This window comes from Salvelinus fontinalis, chromosome 24, assembly GCF_029448725.1.
Source record: "Salvelinus fontinalis isolate EN_2023a chromosome 24, ASM2944872v1, whole genome shotgun sequence".
Taxonomy (NCBI): Eukaryota; Metazoa; Chordata; class Actinopteri; order Salmoniformes; family Salmonidae; genus Salvelinus; species Salvelinus fontinalis.
Window position 1 is genome coordinate 4,984,587 of NC_074688.1, and position 23,663 is coordinate 5,008,249.

Here is a 23,663-nt window from a genome sequence, read left to right on the forward strand (position 1 = left end):
AGCAGCTGTAAATAACAATAGCTGGGCTATATACAGGGGGTACCGGTACAGAGTCAATGAGCGGGGGCACCGTTGTCAAGGTAATTGAGGTAATTGAGGTAATATGTACAGTTTTGCTTAGGCTCCAGTGATTTGTGCTTACTGCAGGATGTTACTACTGTCTTTTATGCATGATATTATGCAAAATGTCAATTTATATAAGTCTATAATAAAAATCACATTTATTTTCCGATATATGTCACCTTTAATGAGAACTGTGATGATTTGATCAGCCTTTAGGCTTGGACTCCCTGCAGTTGTAACTCTCTGGTGATGTATACTGTCTATCCCTTTGAAATGTTCTGAATCTGAGGTCATTCCCTGTGTGAATAAATGAACATGTAGATGAATCGTACATTCTTTAAACAGGTTAACTTTCTGTAATGTATTCATCGGACCATGCGACACACAAGACTCCTTAAAGCAGGGTTAACCAAACTCAGTCCTCGGGACCCCAAGGTGTGCACGTTTTGTTTTTTTTGCCCTACACAGCTGTTTGAAATAATCAACTAATCATCAAAACGTGCACCTCTTGGGGTCCCGAGGACCAAGTTTGGGAAACGCTGCCTTAAAGGGATACCTTGTGATTTTGACAATGAGGTCCTTTATCTACTTCCCCAGAGTCAGAGCATGCTAGCAGACACCCATAGACTTCCAGTCACTGCGCTAACGCTAGTTAGCATTGGCTCACAAAACTACCTCTAACTTCCTCCATACTGGACACAGAGACATAAAAATGGTATCCACCTGTTCATCGGACTCTGGAGATGTAAATATCATAAGATGTTCTTAACTTCTCTAGGGTATGTGGGACGGTAGCGTCCCACCTAACCAACAGCCAGTGAAACTGCAGGGCGCCAAATTCAAAACAACAGAAATCTCATAATTAGAATTCCTTAAACATACATGTATTATACACCATTTTAAAGATAAACCTCTCGTTAATCCAACCAACTTGTCTGATTTCAAAACGGATTTACGGCGAAAGCACACCTTTTATGTTAGGTCAGTACATAGACACAGAAATACCGATTATGTTAGGTCAGTACATAGACACAGAAATACACAGCCATTTTACCAGCCAAAGAGAGAAGTAACAAAAAGCAGAGATGGAGTTAAAATTAATCACTAACCTTTGATGATCTTCATCAGATGACACTCATATGACTTCATGTTACATAATACATGTATGTTTTGTTCGGTAAAGTTCATGTTTATATCCAAAAATCTGAGTTTAGGCGGGACGCTACTGTCTCACTTGGCCAAAAGCCAGAGAAAATGCAGCGCGCCAAATTCTAATTAATTACTATAAAAATCAAACTTTCATTAAATCATAACATGAAAGATACCAAATTAAAGCTACACGTGTTGTGAATCCAGCCAACATGTCAGAATTCAGATAGGCTTTTCGGCGAAAGCATACAATGCTATTATCTGAGCATAGCACCATAGTAAACAAAAGAGAAAACATTTCAACCCTGCAGGCGCGACACAAAACGCAGAAATAAAAATATAATTCATGCCTTTGACGAGCTTCTGTTGTTGGCACTCCAATATGTCCCATAAACATCACAAATGGTCCTTTTGTTTGATTAATTCCGTCAATATATATCCAAAATGTCCATTTATTTGGCTCGTTTGATTCAGAAAAACACCGGTCCCAACTTGCTCAACGTGACGAAATATCTCAAAGGTTACCTGTAAACTTTGCCAAAACATTTCAAACTACTTTTGTAATACAACTTTAGGTATTTTTTAAAGTAAATAAATCGATCAAATTGAAGACGGGATGATCTGTGTACAATACAGGAAGAAAACAAACTCAAGCATGCTGTCATGCTGTCCTGACCATAGCGCTTATGTGTTTTGCTTGTTTTAGTGTTGGTCAGGACGTGAGCTGGGTGGGCATTCTATGTTGTGTGTCTAGTTTGTCTTTCTGTGTTCGGCCTAATATGGTTCTCAATCAGAGGCAGCTGTCAATCGTTGTCCCTGATTGAGAATCATATATAGGTGGCTTGTTTTGTGTTGGGATTTTGTGGGTGGTTGTTTCCTGTCTCTGTGTTTCGTCTGCACCAGAAAGGACTGTATCGGTAAGCCACGTTTGTTATTTTGTAGTTTTGTAAGTGTTCACGTTTTCGTCTGTCATTAAATATGTTGAACACGGAATACGCTCCGTCTTGGTCCGATCCCTGCTACACCTCTTCAGACGAAGAGGAGGAAGGCTGCCGTTACACATGCTTTCTGGTCTTGCGCCTTTATCAAACAGTACACATGAAGTGACACTTTTTCAAGATGGCCGTATGTAACGACTCCCACCGAAGGTGGCTCCCCTTCCTGTTCAGGTGGTGCTCGGCGGTCGTCGTCACCGGCCTACTAGCTGCTACTGACTTTTCCTCCCCCTCCCTTTTTGTTGAGTAGGTGCACCTGTTTGTGGTTAGGGTGATTTGTGGGGCTTTATTACCCAGCAGCACGGCCTGCTGGGTGTGCGGGATTGTTGTGTGTACACTCTGTACATTCTTGTTGTGTCTGGGTATTGTGTTGGTTGGGATTGTCCGTGGTTCTCACTCTGTTTGGGGTGAAGCATTTGTTTTTTGAGTAGCGTCGTGTTTGCACCCGTGTGGGTAATTACATTTTGAACGCTACTCTGAACTCTCTGTCTCCTGCGTTTGACTCCTGTTCATCCACTACACCTCGGGCATTACACCGTACTTCTTCATTACAAAAAGGAATAACCGCAACCAATTTCTAAAGACTGGTGACATCCAGTGGAAGCGGTAGGAACTGCAAGCAAGTCCCGAGAAATCTAGATTTCCAATGAAAACTCATTGAAAACAGGGTGACCTCAAAAAGAAAATTCTGAATGGTTTGTCCTCGGGGTTTCGCCTGCTACATAAGTTCTGTTATACTCACAGACATGATTCAAACCGTTTTAGAAACTTCAGAGTGTTTTCTATCTAAATCTACTAATCATATGCATATCTTATCTTCTGGGGATGAGTAGCTGGCAGTTTAATTAGGGCATGCTTTTCATCCAAAATTCCGAATGCTGCCCCCTACCCTAGAGAAGTTAACGATGTTCTTAATCTTAACTTTAATGCTAAATGATTAAGGCAAATACGTTAACATGTTTCAAGCAAATACCATCTAAAAGGCCAGGCACAAGACTGTGTGAGTTCTGCAGGTCTAAAACGATGATGACATTTAAGCATGATGATGCCACATCCTGGCTTTTAAAAAAGGCCACAAGGATAGTGTTTCGAGGAGTTTCTCTAATAGCTGTCAGGGTGTACTCTGACAATGAATAAAGGTCACAGTGCTCTGTTATTACCCTGAAAGTGATATCTCACTAATGGTCTCTTTTTGCAAACTGGGCATATCGATAGTCTTTCTCAGTAGAGCACAACAGGCCTGGCCCTGGCTGATGGAACATGTCTGTGGGACTGAGGGAGGTAGAGTGCTTTGGCCACTTTATTACGACCTGTTTGAGGGGAGAGTGGAGTGTGATGGAGAATATTGTTTTCCAATATAATTGCCAGAGGTGTGTGTTTAATGCAGTAGCCACATAGTACTAATGTTGATTAACAGTTATTATAGATGGAGATTATTAGATTATTGATATTGCATATGTGCTGGTATAATGTGCATCCAACACTGACAAATAGATCAATGAGCAATCAATGTGTTGTATAGAGTGTCTTCAGAAAGTATTCACATCCCTTGTTCCACATTGTTCCACATTTTGTTGTGTTACAGCCTTAAGTTACATGTCGCTGGCCTACACACCATACCCCATAATGTCAAAGTGGAATTATGTTTTTCAAACTTTTTACAAACTAATTAAAAATGGAAAGCTGAAATGTCTTGAGTCAATACGTAATTCAAGCCCTTTATGGAAGCCTAAATAATTGCTTAACAAGTCACATAATAAGTTGCATGGACTCACTCTGTGTGCAATAATAGTGTTTAACATGATTTTTGAATGACCTAATCTCTACACCCCACACATACTATCTGGAAGGTCCCTCAGTCGCAGTGAATTTCAAACACATATTCATCCACAAAAAACAGTCCCTTGCAAATGCCTCGCAAAGAAGGGCACCTATTTGTAGATGGGTAAAAATAAAAGCAGACATTCAATTTCCCTTTGAGCATGGTGAAGTTATTAAATAGACTTTGGATAGTGACTCATTGCACACAGTCAATACAAAGTTACAGGCGTCCTTCCTAACTCAGTTGCCGGAGAGGAAGAAAACTGCTCAGGGATTTCACCATGAGGCCAGTGGGGACTTTAAAACAGTTACAGAGTGTAATGGCTGTGATAGGAGAAAACTGATGATGGATCAAAAACATTGTAGTTACTCCACATACTAACCTAATTGACAGAGTGAAAAGAAGGAAGCCTGTATAGAAGACAAATATTCCAAAATGCATCCTGTTTGCAACAAGGAACTAAAGTAATGCTGTGGCAAACTGAGTACCACGTTTTATATTTTCAAGCATAGTGGTGGCTGTATCATGTTCTGGGTATGCTTGTAATCGTTAAGGACTGGGAGTTTTTTAGGACAATAAAGAAATGGAATGGAGTTAAGCACAGGCAAAATCCTAGAGAAAAACCTGGTTCAGTCAGCTTTCCACCAGATACAGGGAGATGAATTCACCTTTCAGCAGGACAATAACCTAAAACACAAGGCCAAACCTACACTGGAGTTTCTTACCAAGAAGACAGTTAATGTTCCTGAGTGTCCGAGTTACAGTGTTGACTTAAATCTACTTATAAAATCTATGGCAAGACCTGAAAATGGTTGTGTACCAATGATCAACAACCAATTTGACAGAGCTTGAAGAATTCTGAAAAGAATAATGGGCAAATGTTGCACAATCCAAGTGTGGAAAGCTCGTAGAGACTTACCCAGAAAGACTCACAGCTGTAATCGCTGCAAAAGTACTTTTACCAAGTATTGACTCAGTGGTGTGAATACTTATGTAAATTAAATATTTTTGTGTTTCATTTTCAATACATTTGCAAAAATGTATAAAAACATGTTTTCACTTTGTCTTTATGGGGTTTTGTGTGGACAGTCGTGGCCAAAAGTTTTGAGAATGACACAAATATTAATTTCCACAAAGTTTGCTGCTTCAGTGTCTTTAGATATTTTTCGCTCACCTTGTCTTCTCCGGACAAGCTTTTTTCCGGATGCCCCAAACAATCAGAAAGGGGATTCATCAGAGTAAATGACTTTACCCCAGTCCTCAGCAGTCCAATCCCTGTACCTTTTGCAGAATATCAGTCTGTCCCTGATATTTTTCCTGGAGAGAAGTGGCTTCTTTGCTGCCCTTCTTGACACCAGGCCATCCTCCAAAAGTCTTCGCCTCACTGTGCATGCAGATGCACTCACACCTGCCTGCTGCCATTCCTGAGCAAGCTCTGTCCTGGTGGTGCCCCGATCCCTCAGCTGAATCAACTTTAGGAGACGGTCCTGGCGCTTGCTGGATTTTCTTGGGCGCCCTGAAGCCTTCTTCACAACAATTGAATCACAACGATCTCCTTAAAGTTCTGATGTTCCGATAAATGGTTGATTTCGGTGCAATCTTACTGGCAGCAATATCCTTGCCTGTGATGCCCTTTTTGTGCAAAGCAATGATGACGGCAAGTGTTTCCTTGCAGGTAACCACCGTTGACAGAGGAAGAACAATGATTCCAAGCACCACCCTCCTTTTGAAGCTTCCAGTCTCTTATTCAAACTCAATCAGCATGACAGAGTGATCTCCAGCCTTGCATTTCACACCTGTGTTAACGAAAGAATCACTGACATGATGTCAGCTGGTCCTTTTGTGTAAGGGCTGAAATGCAGTGGAAATGTTTTTGGGGATTCAGTTCATTTGCATGGCAAAGAGGAACTTTGCAATTAATTGCAATTCATCTGATCACTCTTCATAACATTCTGGAGTATATGCAAATTGCCATCATACAAACTGAGGCAGCAAACATTGTGAAAATACATTTTTGTGTCATTCTCAAAACTTTTGGCCACGACTGTAGATTGGTAAGAGAGAGGAGAAATATATTTTATATATTTTTTATTCAGGCTGTAACACAACAACATGTGGAATAAGTCACGGGGTATGAATACTTTCTGAAGGCACTGTATATTTTACTTTCTATATATATATCAACCCTGCATCTACAGTAGCCTATATAGTGTTATATGGTGTTGTGTATGTGTGTGGCAGTTTTTGTGAAGGTGTTGGGGAGTCAATTACTTCCTGTCTGTGCTCAGTGATTGTGTCTGTGTTCATAATTCTTTACTGGGAGAGTGCACAGATGCTGGCAAGTTGACAGGAGGCCGAGTAAATAGGGGGACACATGAAAATATGGCTCATGACAGCCCCTGCCATGTGATCAACCTATTACAAACACTCAATTTATCATTCGGAGAGCTCCATATCAATTTGAGAGGCTCTAAGTGATGCTGTACAGAGGCATATTGTAACCCATCTGGGTGTAGAAAATGGTAACTAATAAAAACAGTACCTGTTCTGTGGACAGGTTTTTATCTCTTCACCGGAAGCAATTGCGTAGCACATATGCCGAGAACTCCTGGCTCCATGTACAGTATAATCCTTTGAACACCTCTTAAACGTTAGCTTTCCTATTTAGTGGACTTTGAGCGGTTCTAGACCGGGCTTTGACCAACATTTTTGTGTACAGAGTGCCCTGTGAACAGCACAACATCAGTTGCTGCGCCCTGTGAAATCTGACATTTCATTTGCATAGAGAGCGACAAGTTAGATTTTCTGGCCTATGCAGATAATGGTTTGATTTCCTCTGGCTGTGAACCTCGCAGCTTCGCTTACAATACGGGAAATATGAAATGGGATACCCTAGCTATAGAAGCAAAAGCAATCTCATCACGCTGTGATGTTCATTGATGGATTTAGACCACTTTCTCTTGGTCACAGCAAGACAAAATCACTTTGTGTTTAAAGCTGAAGTCAGCAGGGATGGCGTCTGCGTCGCTCGGAGGATGCTGGGCAGAAAATGCTCTGTCGTCAGTTATGAAGTGTTGCCAATTTCGTACTGTCAATAAGTATGATCATATTTATTTTACAGTTGAAAGATAGGTTAAATATTCAAGTAATTTATCATTTGATTGTTACTATATTTAGAAATCATTTCAATCATTTCATGCCCTATTCCCCCCACTTTTGTGGAGTAATATTATTTGTTATATTCTCATCTTTTTATCATGTTCGTACTGTGTACTTGAGCTGTTGATTAAACAGCATGTTCATTACACAGGTGCACCTTGTGCTTGGGACAATAAAAGGCCTCTTTAAAATGTGCAGTGTTGTCCCACAACACAATGCCACAGATGTTTCAAGTTTTGAGGGAGCGTGCAATTGGCGTGCTGACTGCAGGAATGTCCACCAGAGCTGTTGCCAGAATTTTATTTTACTTTCTCTACCATATTTCGACAGTACGTCCAACCGGCCTCACAACTGCAGACCACATATATGGCGTTGTGTGGGTGAGCGGTTGCGGATGTCAGCGTTGTGAACAGAGTGCCCCATGGTGGCGGAGGGGTTATGGTATGGGCAGGCATAAGCTACGGACAACGAACACAATTGCATTTTATCGATGGCAATTTTAATGCACAGAAATACCGTGACGAGATCCTGAGGCCCATTGTCGTGCCATTCATCTACCTCATGTTTCAGCATGATAATGCACGGCCCCATGTCACAAGGATCTGTACACAATTCCTGGAAGCTGAAAATGCCCCAGTTCTTCCATGGCCTGCATACTCACCAGACATGTCACCCATTGAGCATGTTTGGGATGCTCTGGATCAACTTGTATGACAGTGTGTTCCAGTTCCCGCCAATATCCAGCAACTTTGTGCAGCCATTGAGGAGGAGTGGGACAACATTCCACAGGCCACAATCAACAGCCTGATCAACTCCATGTGAAGGAGATGTGTCGCGCTGCATGAGGAAAACGATGGTCACACCAGATACTGACTGGTTTTCTGATCCACGCCCCTACCTTTTTTTAAGGTGTCTGTGACCAACAGATGCATGTCTGTATTCCTAGATGTGAAATCCACAGATTAGGGCCTAATTAATTTATTTCAATTGACTGATTTCCTTATATGGACTGTTAATCAGTCAAATCTTTGAAATTGTTGCATGCCGGTTGATATTTTTGTTCAGTATAATTTACATCAGCTGTAAGGAGCTCTGACGTGGGTTTGAAAATCAAGGAAATGTCTCTGTTTTAAGCATGAACCACACAGAATATCTCACTGCCTATAGACTGCCAATGGGTACTTACCACAGTGGGAGGCCGTTCATTCTATTGCTAGAATAAAAGCGGTACCTGCTGCATGCTGACTGGTAGCGACAAACCTGACGGTTCTGCTTTTAGATTTGCAGTGCTCGTCAGCGGCCGAGAACTTCACTTTGTGTCAGTCAGAGAGCACGAACCCCCACATTGGGGGAGCCAACTGGAGTGACAACAAATGTAAAAAAAAATATATATATATATTATTTATTTTTTATTATTTTTTCCCCTACATCCAGGGCTGCGGTTTTCGAACAAATTGTGTAACTTTGAAAACGATGTTGCGGTTGAAAATGTATTGGTAGCGGATTGGTTTTTTGGGGCTACTTCTAGTGAGTGAGTGGGTGAATGGTGGGGAGGGCTGGATGGGTGTTTATGTGTTGAGAGCACTGGTTGAGAGAGCGCTGCGTCTGAGTCACGGAGACAGAGCAGCACACCCATACGTCGTGACAACTGTTTGCCAGTCGTCTGTAGGTGGTTTAGATTGTCATCTATATGCAACCCTTTCTCTATACAATATGTTAACGCACTAGAACTGATATAACAGAGACAAAGCAATAGAAAATCACTTTAGGCGCACTAGAGGGCTTTCGATAAATAAACTGCATTCTAATGTCGACTTTTCTTATGGAAAACCATATCAAACGAAGTTTTTTTTTTACGCGTGCTCAGTTCTTGGGTCTCGAGCGCTGCACGACTGAACATTTGAAATGGAAGTTATAGAACTCCATCGCATGCTTCTGTCATGGGAAAAAAGTCCACAATGAAACATTCTGACATTAAATGTGGAGAATGACAAATTTACATCTGTTGGCTAACAAGTTGGCTATTAATTGATATGCCATTGTAGGCCACTGTAGCCTACCATGTGATACAATGAATATGTTGAAATGACGATATCGTTGGACTCATTGCAAATCAATTTGTGCCACTTGTGTAGCCTACCTGGAGCTGGTAAACGGGTTTAATAAATAACCTATATCTTCCGTTTATTGTGGTTGTTGTAGCCTTGTGTTATTATGCAATTATCAATGGCCATGTTTAGTTAATTCATTTGGAAGTTATCAATTGTGATCATGGTCACTGCTCTATTGCAAATGTATAATTTTGCACATTTAATGTCGATTTCATTGTGGACTTTTCTCTGAAATGAGATGCTGGCCTATCAGGGGCTATAGACAACCTGAATCTAGTTCAGCAAACCATGGGAAAGTTGAATCGCAATTATAAACCCAGATTTTAGTCAGTAGCCTATGCCTATTGAAATAACAAGCCAATCTAAATAAATAGACCATTTATAACTGTTTGTAGTCTTAACAATCTGGCTCATAATAACTGTGCAATTGCCAGAAAATAGCCTAACTGTCACGTTCTGACCTTAGTTCCTTTTCTATGTCTTTATTTTAGTTTGGTCAGAGCGTGAGTTGGGGTGGGCATTCTATGTTTTGTAGTCTAGGTTTTGTATTTCTGTGTTTGGCCTGGTATGGTTATCAATCAGAGGCAGCTGTCGATCGTTGTCTCTGATTGAGAATCATACTTAGGTAGCCTGTTTTCCCACTATGGGTTGTGGGTAGTTGTTTTCTGTGTCTGTGTCTTTCCATACAGAACTGTTTCAGTCTCGTTCATTCTGTTTTGTTGTTTTGTCATTCAGTGTTCAGTTGGATTTCATTAAAATGGACACTTACCACGCTGCACATTGGTCCGATCTTTCATACTCGTCATCAGACGAGTACCGTTACACTAACAATCGTTTTTTGAAGTTAGTCCAATTTTTTTATATAAAAATTAATTATTAGGTGGTATAAAAAGTTTATCCAAGTATTTCACTGAAACTCTCCTGTCGGATTTATTTATAGTTATTCACATGGGCAAACATGATTTATTTAATATAATAAACTGGGTGGTTTGAGCCCTGAATGCTGATTGGTTGTATATCAGACCGTGTACCATAGGTATTGCAAAAAAAATATTTTTACTGTTCTAATTATATTGGTAACCAGTTTATAATAGCAATAAGGCACCTCAGGGGTTTGTGGTATATTTGCTAAAATACCATGGCTAAGGGCTGTGTCCTAAGAACAGGGACCACACCTCCTAGGTCCTTATTGTTTAATCATTGCAGTCAAACATGTTAAATCGACATCCATTGATGGAAAATAATCTGGCGAGTTTAATGAGGGCAAATTATATTTTATCTTGGGACATATTGTTAAGCTCGCAAGAATTATAATTTTGATGGCAAACCGAATTCAGCTTCTTAGTGTACCGCTCGTCCTCGGACGAGGAGGAGGAGTAAGGGTCGGACCAAAATGCAGCGTAGGTTGAATCCATAATGATTTATTATAACAAGACGAAACACGATGAACACTTGAATAAACTCAAAACAACAAAACGACGTAGACAGACCTGAACATGTGAACTTACATAAACACGAAGAACGCACGAACAGGAACAGACTACATACACAAACGAAAACGAAACAGTCCAGTGTGGTGCGACCTACACAGACACGGCAGACAATCACCCACAAACAAACAGTGTGAACAGCCTACCTTTATATGGTTCTCAATCAGAGGAAACGTCAAACACCTATCCCTGATTGAGAACCATATAAGGCTAATTACCAATGAACCTAAACATAGAATCACATAACATAGAATGCCCACCCCAACTCACGCCCTGACCAACTAAACACATACAAAAACAACAGAAAACAGGTCAGGAACGTGATACTTAGTCTACATTGTCAGAAATTATGTCGATATTCCTTCTTAAGATCGGACCCTTTTTTAATTTTGCTTAAAATTACCTAAATCTAACTGGCTGTAGCTCAGGACCTGAAGCAAGGATTTGCATGTTCTTGAAACCATTTGAAAGGAAACACTATGAAGTTTGTGTAAATGTGAAATTCATGTAGTAGAATATAACACATTAGATGCATTTTTCTTTGTTTTTTTTGTTCCATCATCTTTGAAATGCAAGAGAAAGGCCATAATGTATTACACCAGCCCAGGCACAATTTAGATTTTTGTCACTAGATGGCAGCAGTGTATGTGCAAAGTTTTAAACTGATTCAATGAACCATTGTATTTCTGTTCAAAATGTTGTATCAACTTGCCTTATTGGTTTATAAATACATTTTCAAGTTCATAACTGTTCAATCTACTCAAACAATAGCATGGTATTCTTTCACTGTAATAGCCACTGTAAATTGGACAGTGCAGTTAGATTAACAATAATTTAAGCTTTCTGCCCATATCAGATACAGTTGAAGTCGGAAGTTTACATACACTTCGGTTGGAATCATTAAAACTCTCCACGCATTTCTTGTTAACAAACTATAGTTTTGACAAGTCAGTTAGGAAATCTACTTTGTGCATGACACAAGTAGTTTTTCCAACAATTGTTTACAGACAGATTATTTCACTTACAATTCACTGTATCACAATTCCAGTGGGTCAGACGTTTGCATACACTGTGCCTTTAAACAGCTTGGAAAATTCCAGAAAATTATGCCATGGCTTTAGAAGCTTCTGATAGGCTATTTGAAATAATTTGAGTCAATTGGAGGTGTACCTGTGCATGTATTTCAAGGCCTACCTTCAAACTCAGTGCCTCTTTGCTTGACATTATGGGAAAATCAAAAGAAATCAGCCAAGACTTCAGGAAAAAAATTGTAGACCTCCACAAGTCTGGTTCATCCTTGGGAGCAATTTCCAAACACCTGAAGGTACCACGTTCATCTGTACAAACAATAGTACGCAAGTATAAACCAATGGGACCACACAGCCATCATACCGCTCAGGAATGAGAGGCATTCTGTCTCCTAGAGAGGAACGTACTTTGGTGCGAAAAGTGCAAATCAATCCCAGAACAACAGCAAACGAGCTTGTGAAGATGTTTGAGGAAACAAGTACAAAAGTATCTATATCCACAGTAAAACGAGTCCTATATCAACATAACCTGAAAGGCCGCTCAGCAAGGAAGAAGCCATAAAAAAGCCAGACTACGGTTTGCAACTGCACATGGGTACAAAGATCGTACTTTTTGGATAAATGTTCTCTGGTCTGATGAAACAAAAATAGAACTGTTTAGTCATAATGACCAACGTTATTTTTGGAGGAAAAAGGGGGAGGCTTGCAAGCTGAAGAACACAATCCCAACCGTGAAGCACGGGGGGTGGCAACATCAAGTTATGGGGGTACTTTGCTGCAGGATGGACTGATGCACTTCACAAAATAGTGTGAATTAGCTCGATAACGTTATGGAAATAGGATTTTTTGGATAAATGTGGCAAGTCATCTCTTGCTACAAAAATGAAATTGTCTAGTTTTCAGGCCTTGTGGGCGGGTTTTGAGGGGTCATTGCACTAGTAATTTTAGCTAGACCTGGCAACCCTACAAGGTTAAATGTCATGAGCCAGTCATACTTCATATGCAATGTAGGCTATGGCATGGTAGCTGGCATGCACAGACGTAATGCACACAACACTAAATACTTATAATTGACATTATGATTAAATTAGATTCCATGAAACAGCTGCCTGTGTTAGCTGCTGTCTGTGGCTTTGGAAAACAATCCATGTGAGTGGGCTCCATTGGATGACCACCTTCTAACGGGAACGCCCCTGTCATTTGTGACCATAGAATGATATTTTGTCTTAAATTTAAATGATTTCAGAGAGGACCTTTGATTCATTGGATTGAATAGTGATTTAAATGTTTCACCAAATGTCGTTATCTGAATAATGTCAATACTGTTGAATCTGAGATGGTAACGTGCCTTTGAATCATATTTTAGACACTATACTTAAGTGGCTAGTGTCAGATTTACTTGGATCCTTTGAGATAGCCAATTTCAATGTGTTGGAGCTATGATTTCAAAGATCTCTTATACATCTTTGGCTCAGCAAACCTTCTTAGCCATAATCCCCAGTTAAAAATATATTCTATATTCTTCTTCCCTCCCATTGTAGAATGACTATTTTGGCATTTGGCATCCTTTTACCCCGGCACTCAAACGCATTTCTTCATGATAGAAATGAGGTTCAATATTTGCTGTATTGAGACGAGTAAGATTATAGTAGTTCAGTGGGGCAGTGCTTACGGCTGCCCTTTGAAACTGACTGACATGAGGACTGCATGCAGAGCACTCTTCTGGAGGACTTCACAATAGCCCTGGAGAGGCACAATAACTGGAGGTCTGTCACGCCCTGACCATAGAGAGCCTTTTTATTCTCTATTTTGGTTAGGTTAGGGTGTGACTAGGATGGGTGATCTAGTGCATTTATTTCTATGTTGGCCTGGTATGGTTCCCAATCAGAGGCAGCTGTTTATTGTTGTCTCTGATTGGGGATCATATTTAGGCAGCCCACTGGTTTTCCCCACTGGTTTTTGTGGGATCTTGTTTTTGTGTTGATGCCTGTGAACTCAATTAATAAACATGTGGAACTCTACGTACGCTGCGCCTTGGTCCGAGTAGGATTACCACGACGATCGTGAGAAGGTCCCTCACATCCACACGCGCTCTCCCTCTCTTTGTGAGAATACATTGTGAAAATTGCTTGTATTCTGAATGTCAGTCATGTGCAGATATTCAAATACATCTTTTTTTTAGTGGTGAGGCTGCCACGGTGCTTGTGTAAAAAAAATGATTCAGTCAAATGTTAAATCAAAAAATTGAATATATACTGCAATCCTTTCTGTCAGGCCCAAATGTTACATTTAATGAAATGAGAGTGTGAAAACACTCTGGGTCAGTTTACCCTGCCAGGTTCTCATTGATAGTGCATGTTAATTCAGGATTATTTCACTCGGCCGAGCATGAGGCATCAACTCTGACCACTATACACGATTAAAACACGGTTGAACAGCCATGAATGGAAGTTGAACACATTTTTTTATGGTCTCTTGGTCCTCCAAATTTACATGGTTATTGTGAAAGCAGTAATTAACATATGGTATTCAATTTCTGCCCTGTGTTTCTCTGACATTGACCTGTGTGTTGACTGGACCCACTGTGTGTGAGTCGTGTGTGTCAGCTGGCTCAGTCTGATTGTAATGGACACCATGTTCTCTGGCCCAGCAGCACATATCAGTGTGTATGGTCACGGTGTGGAATTGCTTTTATACCGCACGCAGTATGCTCACGTTCCTGCCTATCCTCCATGCCCCGAGACCATATTCCAGGAAATATCCTCTCACCTAACATTTCCCTGGTAGTGCTTTGAGATGCGCGGAAATCAGTCAACGCAAGTCTCCTCTCGTTCGCACCCTCCACCTGCACTCCACCACGCTCAGCATCTCTGGCTGATTTCCGAAAGAGGTAGAGGTCGGACCTGGCGATCCCCCAATGAAAACTCAGTGAGAACGCTTCAAGGGGATCCTTAGAGGGATTTTCGGCCGGATCTTTTCTTACCCCCTTATAATCACACACCATCAGCCCAATACTGGATCCCTTTTTCTGAGAACAGACAATATTTAGTTTGGGGTAATTAAATGTTGACTTAAATTTTTCGATGTACTGTAATTGGCCCTTTATACCGAGAGGCTATTTGCGAGGGAAGGCTTCCTCTCCTGACTGGTGGATGGGATGCTATGTCTGCCGATGGCGATGTTTCGGATGTTAAGCTCGGTGTCACTCGGTGCAGGGTGCCTCTGTTCCGCCTGCTTGCAAACAAAACACAGGTGCGCCTGCTATTGCTGCTGGATTGCAATTAGAGATGCACAGCTGTTGCACACACCCCTCCTGACCCCCTTCTTCTCTGTGTCATTGATCTGTCTTGTCGAGGGTTGCCAGGAGATCTGTGCAGATCCAAATTCACTCCCTCTGTCTTCAGGAAGCGGCTTTTATTTGATCGGGGAGATGAACGCGAGCACGGCCGCTCTCTGGTTGCCAGCGATGAATGAGCGATGCAAATTCAAATAGGCCGTTTGTTGTCCTTATAGATATGCAAAAGCGTATTCCGTTTCCCATTGTTCCTTTTGTTTCCTAGTCATCTGTGTCATTACACTGGCCCTTTTGTTTAGGTATTAGGTGATAAGGTTCGAACAAACCCATCTCAGATGCGGTTCTCGGAACCACCGAACAGAATTAATTGTCCCACAAACTCTCTATGCCATGTCTCACTTGTCTAACATCTGGACTACCTAATACCTCCCTCGGGAACTTCGAGAGCTGAAGCGTTTAATTCCTTACAAAGAATACCGTGGAAAATCTTGCTTACTAGCCCCTAACCAACAATGCAGAGTTTTCAAAAAGTAAGATACATTTGCTGAATAAACGAAAGGAGAAATATGAACACAATAAAATAACAGTAATGAGGCTATATACAGGGAATACCGGCACAGTGTCCATGTGCAGGGGTACGGGTTTAGTCGAGCTAATTGAGGTAATATGTACATGTGCATAGGGGTAAAGTAACTATGTGTAGATAATAAACACGCAAGGTAGCAGCAGCATGTGTGAAGGAATATGAATGTGTGTGTGTGTGTGTGTGTGTGTGTGGTGTCAATGTGTGTGTTTTGGAGTGTCAATGTAGTATGTGTGAGTGTGTGGTTAGAGTCCAGTGAGTGTACATCGAGCCCGTGCAAGAGAATCAGTGCAAAATATTATACTAAAATAAGGAGGTCAATGTAAATAGTCTGGGTAGCCATTTGATTAACTGTTCAGCAGTCTAATTGCTTGATTCCAGGCTCGCCGTGCGGTAGCAGAGAGAACAGTCTATGACTTGGGTGGCTGGAGTCTTTGAAAATGTTTTGAGGCACAGAGATGAGAGTGAAGACGAACGATAGATTTTCCAAGGAGAGGGAGCTTTTTTCTCACGGCCGGCTGGTCAACGAGATGGGGATCTGGTTACCAATGTTCCACTTGCATAAAAAGCCGCTGTGGGATCCACCACAGACCGCTCCATCTTCATCAGCCACCCGCCTTGGACGAACCAAGCCAAGGGGGCCTGCTCTGGGATCATTACGATAATAGAGGCTGTCTCCTCTCTCTCCTCTCTCTCTCTCCCCCCGCTCTCCTCTCTGTCTCCGACCCCCTCCCTCCCACCCACAGCAGCTGAGCTTCTACTCTGTGTCTGTCAGTGCCACGAATGATCAGACGAATATGATCACCCCACACCTGCCCATCCCTTCCCTTTCTCTCCACCACAGCCACCTCTGCCAGCTCTGGGGTTGACTAACGGACTGTGTTCTCCTGTGCATCTGTTCTCTGATGGGCTGTGGCCAACCTGTATGCTCCTCTCTGTGCTCAACACTGCTGGTGAGCCCAGGCACTTCACAGTGGCTCTGTTGTGTGTTAATTGTGAGTGGGCCAGTTCTGGGCTGTGACACATGGCTAATGTTTTATTTTCCCAACAAAGGACACCATCAGTTATGGCTGACACACTGCCCCCCGTAAAGGATGTCTGAGTTTTTATTAAACATGAGTTTTGTTCGGCTGGCACATAAGGGGCAAGGTAACAGATGTAAGATCTCATTATATTTTGGCTTACCATATGGCGTCCGATTTGCATGCCTCCCTCTGGGGACTCCAAGGGCTCATGGATGTTGTTTCACAGCCTACATGTAGGATTGAGTTGGACACTTGTCAACTTCTCAGTGGAAGCAGGCCTGGTAAATTAGGTTTCACCTTCAGACCAAGCGCTAATCTCCATAAAGTTAGAAATTAACACTTTCTATCACTTGACACAGCGTTTGCAGGAAACCTCAAGCTATGTCTCGGAGATCACCTTGACCAAAAATAGAGTCTTTCTCAGTCCTTTTGTGTGTGGAATAAGAACATTGTTTTAGGTGAAAACAGAGTAGATTAAAGCCAACAATAACCTTGAGTCTTCTCAGAACACCATAACAGACATTGAACAATATACAGAGGAATGCATTTTCTTGTTGCGATGGTATTCTCTGTGTTTTACTGTAGCTTGGTTAGGGGTCTGTGGTTATACTTTTAGGGGTCTGTGGTTATACTACTTGAACAATGCATCATGAAGGTTTTATACCATTACCACTATCATTACCAATAATGCCATCAAGATAGATAAGTAGATGATTGCAGGTGAGGTCACCAAGCACCACTTCCCATAAAATATTGGAAAATGACTGGTGCATTCCACACACCAAAGGTCGCGCCTGTCCACTCAAACAGTCCAAAGGATTGTGGCCACTGCCGTCTCGTCCCGGCGGAATGACACCTGTCGTAACCATTGAGAATAACAATCCTGATCTATGAGAATGCCACAATGAGACCCCACCGTCATAGAAGAGTCGCGTTCGAAACGTGATGTTTGCGAATGCGACACCAACCAGTCAGGGGCCAAGGTCATGCTTGTGAGACGGTAGCATTATGTAGGCGTTCACGGTGCATACCGCAGGTGTTCCAGTGTGTTCTCTTCACACCTGTGGATAGCGCCTGGTTTACTAGTTAGCCCTGCTCTCTGGCTCGCTGCCTCACTTCAGAGTCCTGTGCGGGGCTCTCTCATTAAACAACTCTGTCACACGGCAGTAGCACACACTTGACACACACAACCAGAAATTGCATCTCTAATACATTAGCAACCCTCCCCTCAGTCTCCACCTCTCCGTACGGTACTGTATCTGACTGACGCATAGACCAAGCTCCGAGAGACGTAGTGGGGTTTAAGTGTCATACGATCGCGTTTGCTGTAAATGATCTGTCAGAGGATGGTACTTGTAGACGGGCTGGCTATTTCACTGCATAATATCCTATTTTTCCTGTAACAGTCATATATCTATACGGGTCAATGTGATTCATTCGCTTTTGAAACCTTTGTCGGTAAGACGGCAGTAAGTGTGCTGTCTATGTATCTGTTTTACTGAAGTCCCTTTAAGTAGTAGTCCCTCAATGATGGAGGGTCATTAAAAGGTTTTCCAGAGACACCTGAAGGAGGAGGTTACATCGAGGGAAATGACTCTTCAAACCAGGGTGATCATGACCCACTTCCCCCGCCTGAATGAGCTCACCATCTCCCAGACACGAACCCTTGACATCACAACGTTGTCTCGTGGCGGTTGTCGCCATGGTTTTTACAGAACTTCCAGGGTCTGCATTGTTGTTCCTGACGAAGAGCACCTCTCAACTGACATTGAATTAGTTCTATGAGTTAAACGTCTTCTATGAGCTCACTGAAACCAAAGAAACCAAACCTTTTCCTTACTGATGCATTTACATTTTCTACACTGATTTATTGTTTTATTCATACTGATCACTGTAGACCTACTGGGCTAGTTCTTATGTCAGTTTAGCAGGCCCCTTTACTGCGGTCTCATGCTTTGGTAGACAAATAATTCCTTCATTGAGCCAACATATCACAGCAAGTATTCACCAATGGGCCAATGGAGGTCTCCTCTCTTCTCTCCAAACCCGACTGCTTCACAGCAAAGCTGCCAGAGCGGAAAAAGGCTCTCCAAACAAAAGGGGCACGGCGATAACACTCTGCAAGCCGTGCTGCGAGAGCGAGAAGGGATCCTGGAAGGGCAGAGGGATGGGGAGCGGTGGAGGGGTTGCATTTCCCCTGTGTGGCTCGGCCGTTATCCGTGTTTCACATTTTTGCCACCACAGCCACCGCCTGTCAGGAAAAGAGCGCGCTCCATCCATCCACGCTTCCCGGGGACGCCATTACACCCTGATGGGCAGGGATTTAAAATGAATTGGGGATAGAGGGGCATAGGGAGGGCGATGTATGGGCATGCGGAACTGTGCAGGCAGGCAATCTGCTGTGATGAAGAGGCCTCCCAAGTGGCGCAGCGGTCGAAGGCACTGCATCTCAGTGCTAGAGGCATCACTATAGACCCTGGTTTGATTCCAGGCTGTATCGCAACCAGCCGTGATTGGGAGTCCCATAGGGTTGCACACAATTGGGCCAGCATCATCCGGGTTGGGGTTTGGCTGGGGTAGGCCGTCATTGTAAATAAGGATTTGTTCTTAGCTGACTTGCCTAGTTAAATAAAGGTTCAATAAAAATGTAATTATGTCATGGTACCTTCCAGGTACCCCTTCAAGCCCCACTGTGTTAGCCGCTGCCCACCTGGTGTATTGCGTTCACAGAGGCCCCACAGCCTGCTACCCATCAGCCTGGGTGCATCCATCCACACCTCGGTGGATAGCGAATTAAAAGAGAGATGATTCAATTGCTTCTGGAAGACAGGAGCGAGGAGAGATAGAGAGGGGAGATGCACTTGTGTTTGCATTTTTTTTTTTTTACTTTTGCAAGTGGGGCACAGGTGTAAGTTATGTTAGTCATAACTTTGGAAGTTGAGAGCGAGGGGGGTTGGACATCTTCATAGACTCTCTGCACATTTGTGTTTATCCTCTAAGAGAAACTCAGGACTTGTTATGACTGGATCCACAGCAGAGGCACTGAAAAGAACGTCTGCGATTTATTTAGCACATCAAACCCCAGCTGTGAAAACAGACGTTCAATCAATGCTGAACATCCCTGAACGTTACAGGAAGTGTTTTGTGATTGGAGATTTTTGGTCTCTTATCGATTCTTATCTGAGTTTTATGTTTTAAACTTAATGCTTGGGACTCATTTAGCCTCATCACTGCATAGCAGTTCTAGAGGCGTCACTACAGACCCAGGTTTGATCCCAGGCTGTGTCGCAGCCGGCCGAGACCGGGAGACCAATGAGGCGGCGTACAATTGACCCAGCGTCGTCCGGAGAATTGGGGAGAAAAAGGGGTAAAAAGTAAGAAAATATATAATAATTTAAAAAACAAGATTTGCAACGCTGCTGGGTTTTTCACGCTCAACAGTTTCCTGTGAGTATCAAGAATGGTCCACCACCGAAGGAACATCCAGCCAACCGGATACAGCTGCGGGAAGCATTGGTGTCAAAAGGGGCCAGGGTTCTCGTGGAACGCTTTCAACACCATGTAGAGTAAATGCCCCGATGAATTGAGGCTGTTCTGAGGGCAAAAGGCTGAGGTGCAACTCAACATTAGAAAGGTGTTTTTATGCTTTGTACACTCGGCGTATAAACTGTTCTTTATTTAATCAAGCTCAGGAGCTCTAGTTCATTTAGTAGGCGTCTGTGAGGGAGTTCTTGAATTATTCAAATTAGTTTTTATTAGTTTCAGATATAAGATGCTTGTAATTAGCCTGATGAGAATATAATGAACAATTGTTCTTTTGTACTCTGCACACTCCTTCGCCAATATATTGCACTTGGAACTGCTTAACGAGCAGTGCTACAAACATCTCCTCTGGCAATGCTTTGGTTTTGTCAGGATCATGCTGTTTTGTTGACACAATATTCTCATACAACAAGAGCAAACGGTCCATCAGAAAACTCTCTTTGTTATTTTATTCATTCATCCTGAACCTTGTCTCTCTCTCTCTCTCTCTCTCTCTCTCTCTCTCTCTCTCTCTTGGTAGGTTCCCTATGTGAAAGTGGCCCCCGAGGACATTCTGAAGGTTCAGTTCCCCCGCTTCACCACCCTGGACCTGCGCCCCACCAACACAGACATCAGCCTGGCCGTGGCTGGCCTGCTCACCTTTTTCAACAGCACCACAGCCTGCCTCATCTGTGCACAGGCCGACTGTGAGTGGGTCACGCACCACTAACTCTATGTTGCCATTTGTACCATATACACACATTCCATGCGCGCACACACACACACACACACACACACACACACACACACACACACACACACACACACACACACACACACACACACACACACACACACACACACACACACACACACACACACACACACAAGCCACAAGCCTATCTATAACCCAAATGCATTTACTCTTGCATAGTTCTTCCTCCCCACAATGCATCATCATCTAGTAAAACGCAGGCAAGTGACTTTGCTTTTCACATAGTCCATGAATGCATCTTCCTCTTTTTATTCCAGTGTGACATTCTTGTGTGATGTCGCATACACTTATCATCCAACACCTCCCACCCCGAGACGACAATGTCATGTCTGACCTTAAAAAGAGAAATACATGAAAATACCCAGTATGGATTCATGATCAAACCGCCAGACTCAAAGACAAAGCAAAATAAAAGAAAGAATGGAAGATTAAATCCCAGTCTGTTTCCACCATTCCCCGTACAGGAATCAGTAATTACAAGTACCCGTACAAAGTCACATTGACCCCATCTGCTACAGGCCAACTTTCCCCCTTAATAATCAGCTTAGGGCTTTGAAGTGTGGCGGACTGGATTTCAGCTCTCGATTAGACCCGAGGTGTTCTCAGCTGGCACGAGCCCCCAGCCTACCCTCTCCTCACCATCACCCCCACCCCTCACACAACTCTCCCAACCAACTTCAGGAAAATAATGGTTGACGTTTATGCTCAGCCAGTTTGACTGAGGTGTTACCCGAGAAACAGAGATAACAAGGAAGAACAGAGGGAGGGAAGAAGAAAAACGCCCACCAACAGCTAAAGACCTTAGTGACTCAGAACTGCCTGGACTTTGATTCTTGACAATGACTGCCAGTGTCAAAACTAGCTAATTAGCTGTTATTTTCCACTTGGTGTTTATGCCTGTTGCTGTCAATCTGCCGTTTTAACGGAGAGCTCATCAAACGGTGTTGCTAATCAGCCCACAGACACATGACAGTTCCGTGCCTCGCAAGAGTTACGAAACGCTGGGAAATATTGACATTTCCGTGAAGGGCCGCCATCTCACCATCAACAAGCTGTGTGAGAGAGGAACCTCAAACTTTAAAATGTCCTGTTAAATATGGCTCTGTATGAGATTCTGCCTGTGTCAGTGTGGGCTAAGGGGGAATCGATACGGCTGCTGAGGGGGAGCATGGCCCTTCCCTTCCTCGACAGGAGGATGCCAGTCACTTTAGCTGAGGGAGGGGATCTAACCATACTACTGCTATTGCACGTAGGGGCAGAGGGAGAGGTTGTCTGGAAATGACACGGGTTGTAGTGATTGCCCTGCTATGTGACCCCTTCCGCAGCGCCACTGTAGAATACCAATGACGGCTTGGGCTCGGCAATGTGCTGTAGCAGCAGTAGCAGTAGCCGCGGTAGCGTTAGCTGGCTGGCAGAGGCCCCGTGACGGTCGGCACTGGCCTCATTAATCACAGCGGCCGGTGACAGCCTAATAGAGCGCGGCCGAGTCATGAATATTTCCCAGCCTGCCCCTGGCTTCCTGGCTGAGAGAGAGAGAGAGAGAGAGAGAGAGAGAGAGAGAGAGAGAGCGAGAGAGAGAGAGAGAGGGGCAGGAGTGGAAGGAGTGTGGAGCTAGCTCAAAGAAGGACACACATTAATCTGGCTAACCTGCCTACCGCTATCGATGGCCGTGTAGTTGTGTGTGTGCAGTCACCGCACTCATGGAGTAGTACAGTAGGACAGAGAACCTAGCCGCAGGGGTGGAGGAGAACTGTGTGGGAGAGGGGAGCACTTTGTTAACAGGGAGATTTGTGCATGGGAGGTCAGCTGGTGAGCAGCAGACAGGTGGGAGGTGACAGATCACCCACACTCTATTTCTGGGGGACTGGCTCAGAGAAGACCAGGGGGGTGGGGGGCATCCTGGTCAACACAACATCTTATGTTATGAATCCGCTATCACCTAACGTAGCATTTTATAGTCTGAATTGAGTGAGCTAGAAGTAAGGCAAATAGTACCCTTTGATAGTAAAACCTGAAATGACTTCTCGGATGACATGCACCTTAGCAACCACCTCCCTATGTTTTTTATTGAGAGAGGTTAGACCAGATGTTTTAAAGGCACACACACGCCAAAGTTCTGGGCTTTCTCCAACTGTCAAGGTAGATGTTTGTGTCTCCTTGGAGAGGAACAATTATAGGATATGCTTGCTCAACGATTCGACTCTCTGCTCGGAAAATGTCATGAGTAATCTGTAATTAAAGTTGATCAAGTAAAATAATGTCTCTCTGTCTCCGGAGAGAGCTGGATGAATAAACTCTGTGGGAAGACGGACCGGTTAACTGGGGTGATGAAGTGATTTAGCCGGTTACCGGCAACGACTTGTTGTTGTTTGTTGTCTGGGGATCAAGCTGAGCAATCCTCCCGACGTGATGACATTCAAAGATTGTTTCAATACGGATTATGATATATTTACAGCTCCAGTAACAGCAGACGTCAGCCAACCTTAATTCTCCCCATCAGAATGAATAGTTGCTGTGCTGTCAGTTCTGTTGCACTTCCTCCCTACTGAAAGACATCAATCAGTAAGTGAGGAAACTGTGGAGAAAATATGGCTCCACCAAAGGCTCTAAACAGAGGGATGAGAGGGAGCTTCCTCCATTGGCTTT

The 23,663-nt window shown here is 43.1% G+C and overlaps 1 protein-coding gene across 1 annotated transcript in view; it reads left to right on the forward strand.

The window, feature by feature from the left end:
• LOC129821801 (glutamate receptor ionotropic, kainate 4-like) overlaps nt 1-23,663 on the forward strand; it is a 451,716-nt gene that overhangs the window by 300,964 nt on the left and 127,089 nt on the right. Inside the window, 1 exon segment of the mRNA XM_055879464.1 lies at nt 20,784-20,949. Within this exon segment, the coding sequence (XP_055735439.1) occupies nt 20,784-20,949 (166 nt within the window).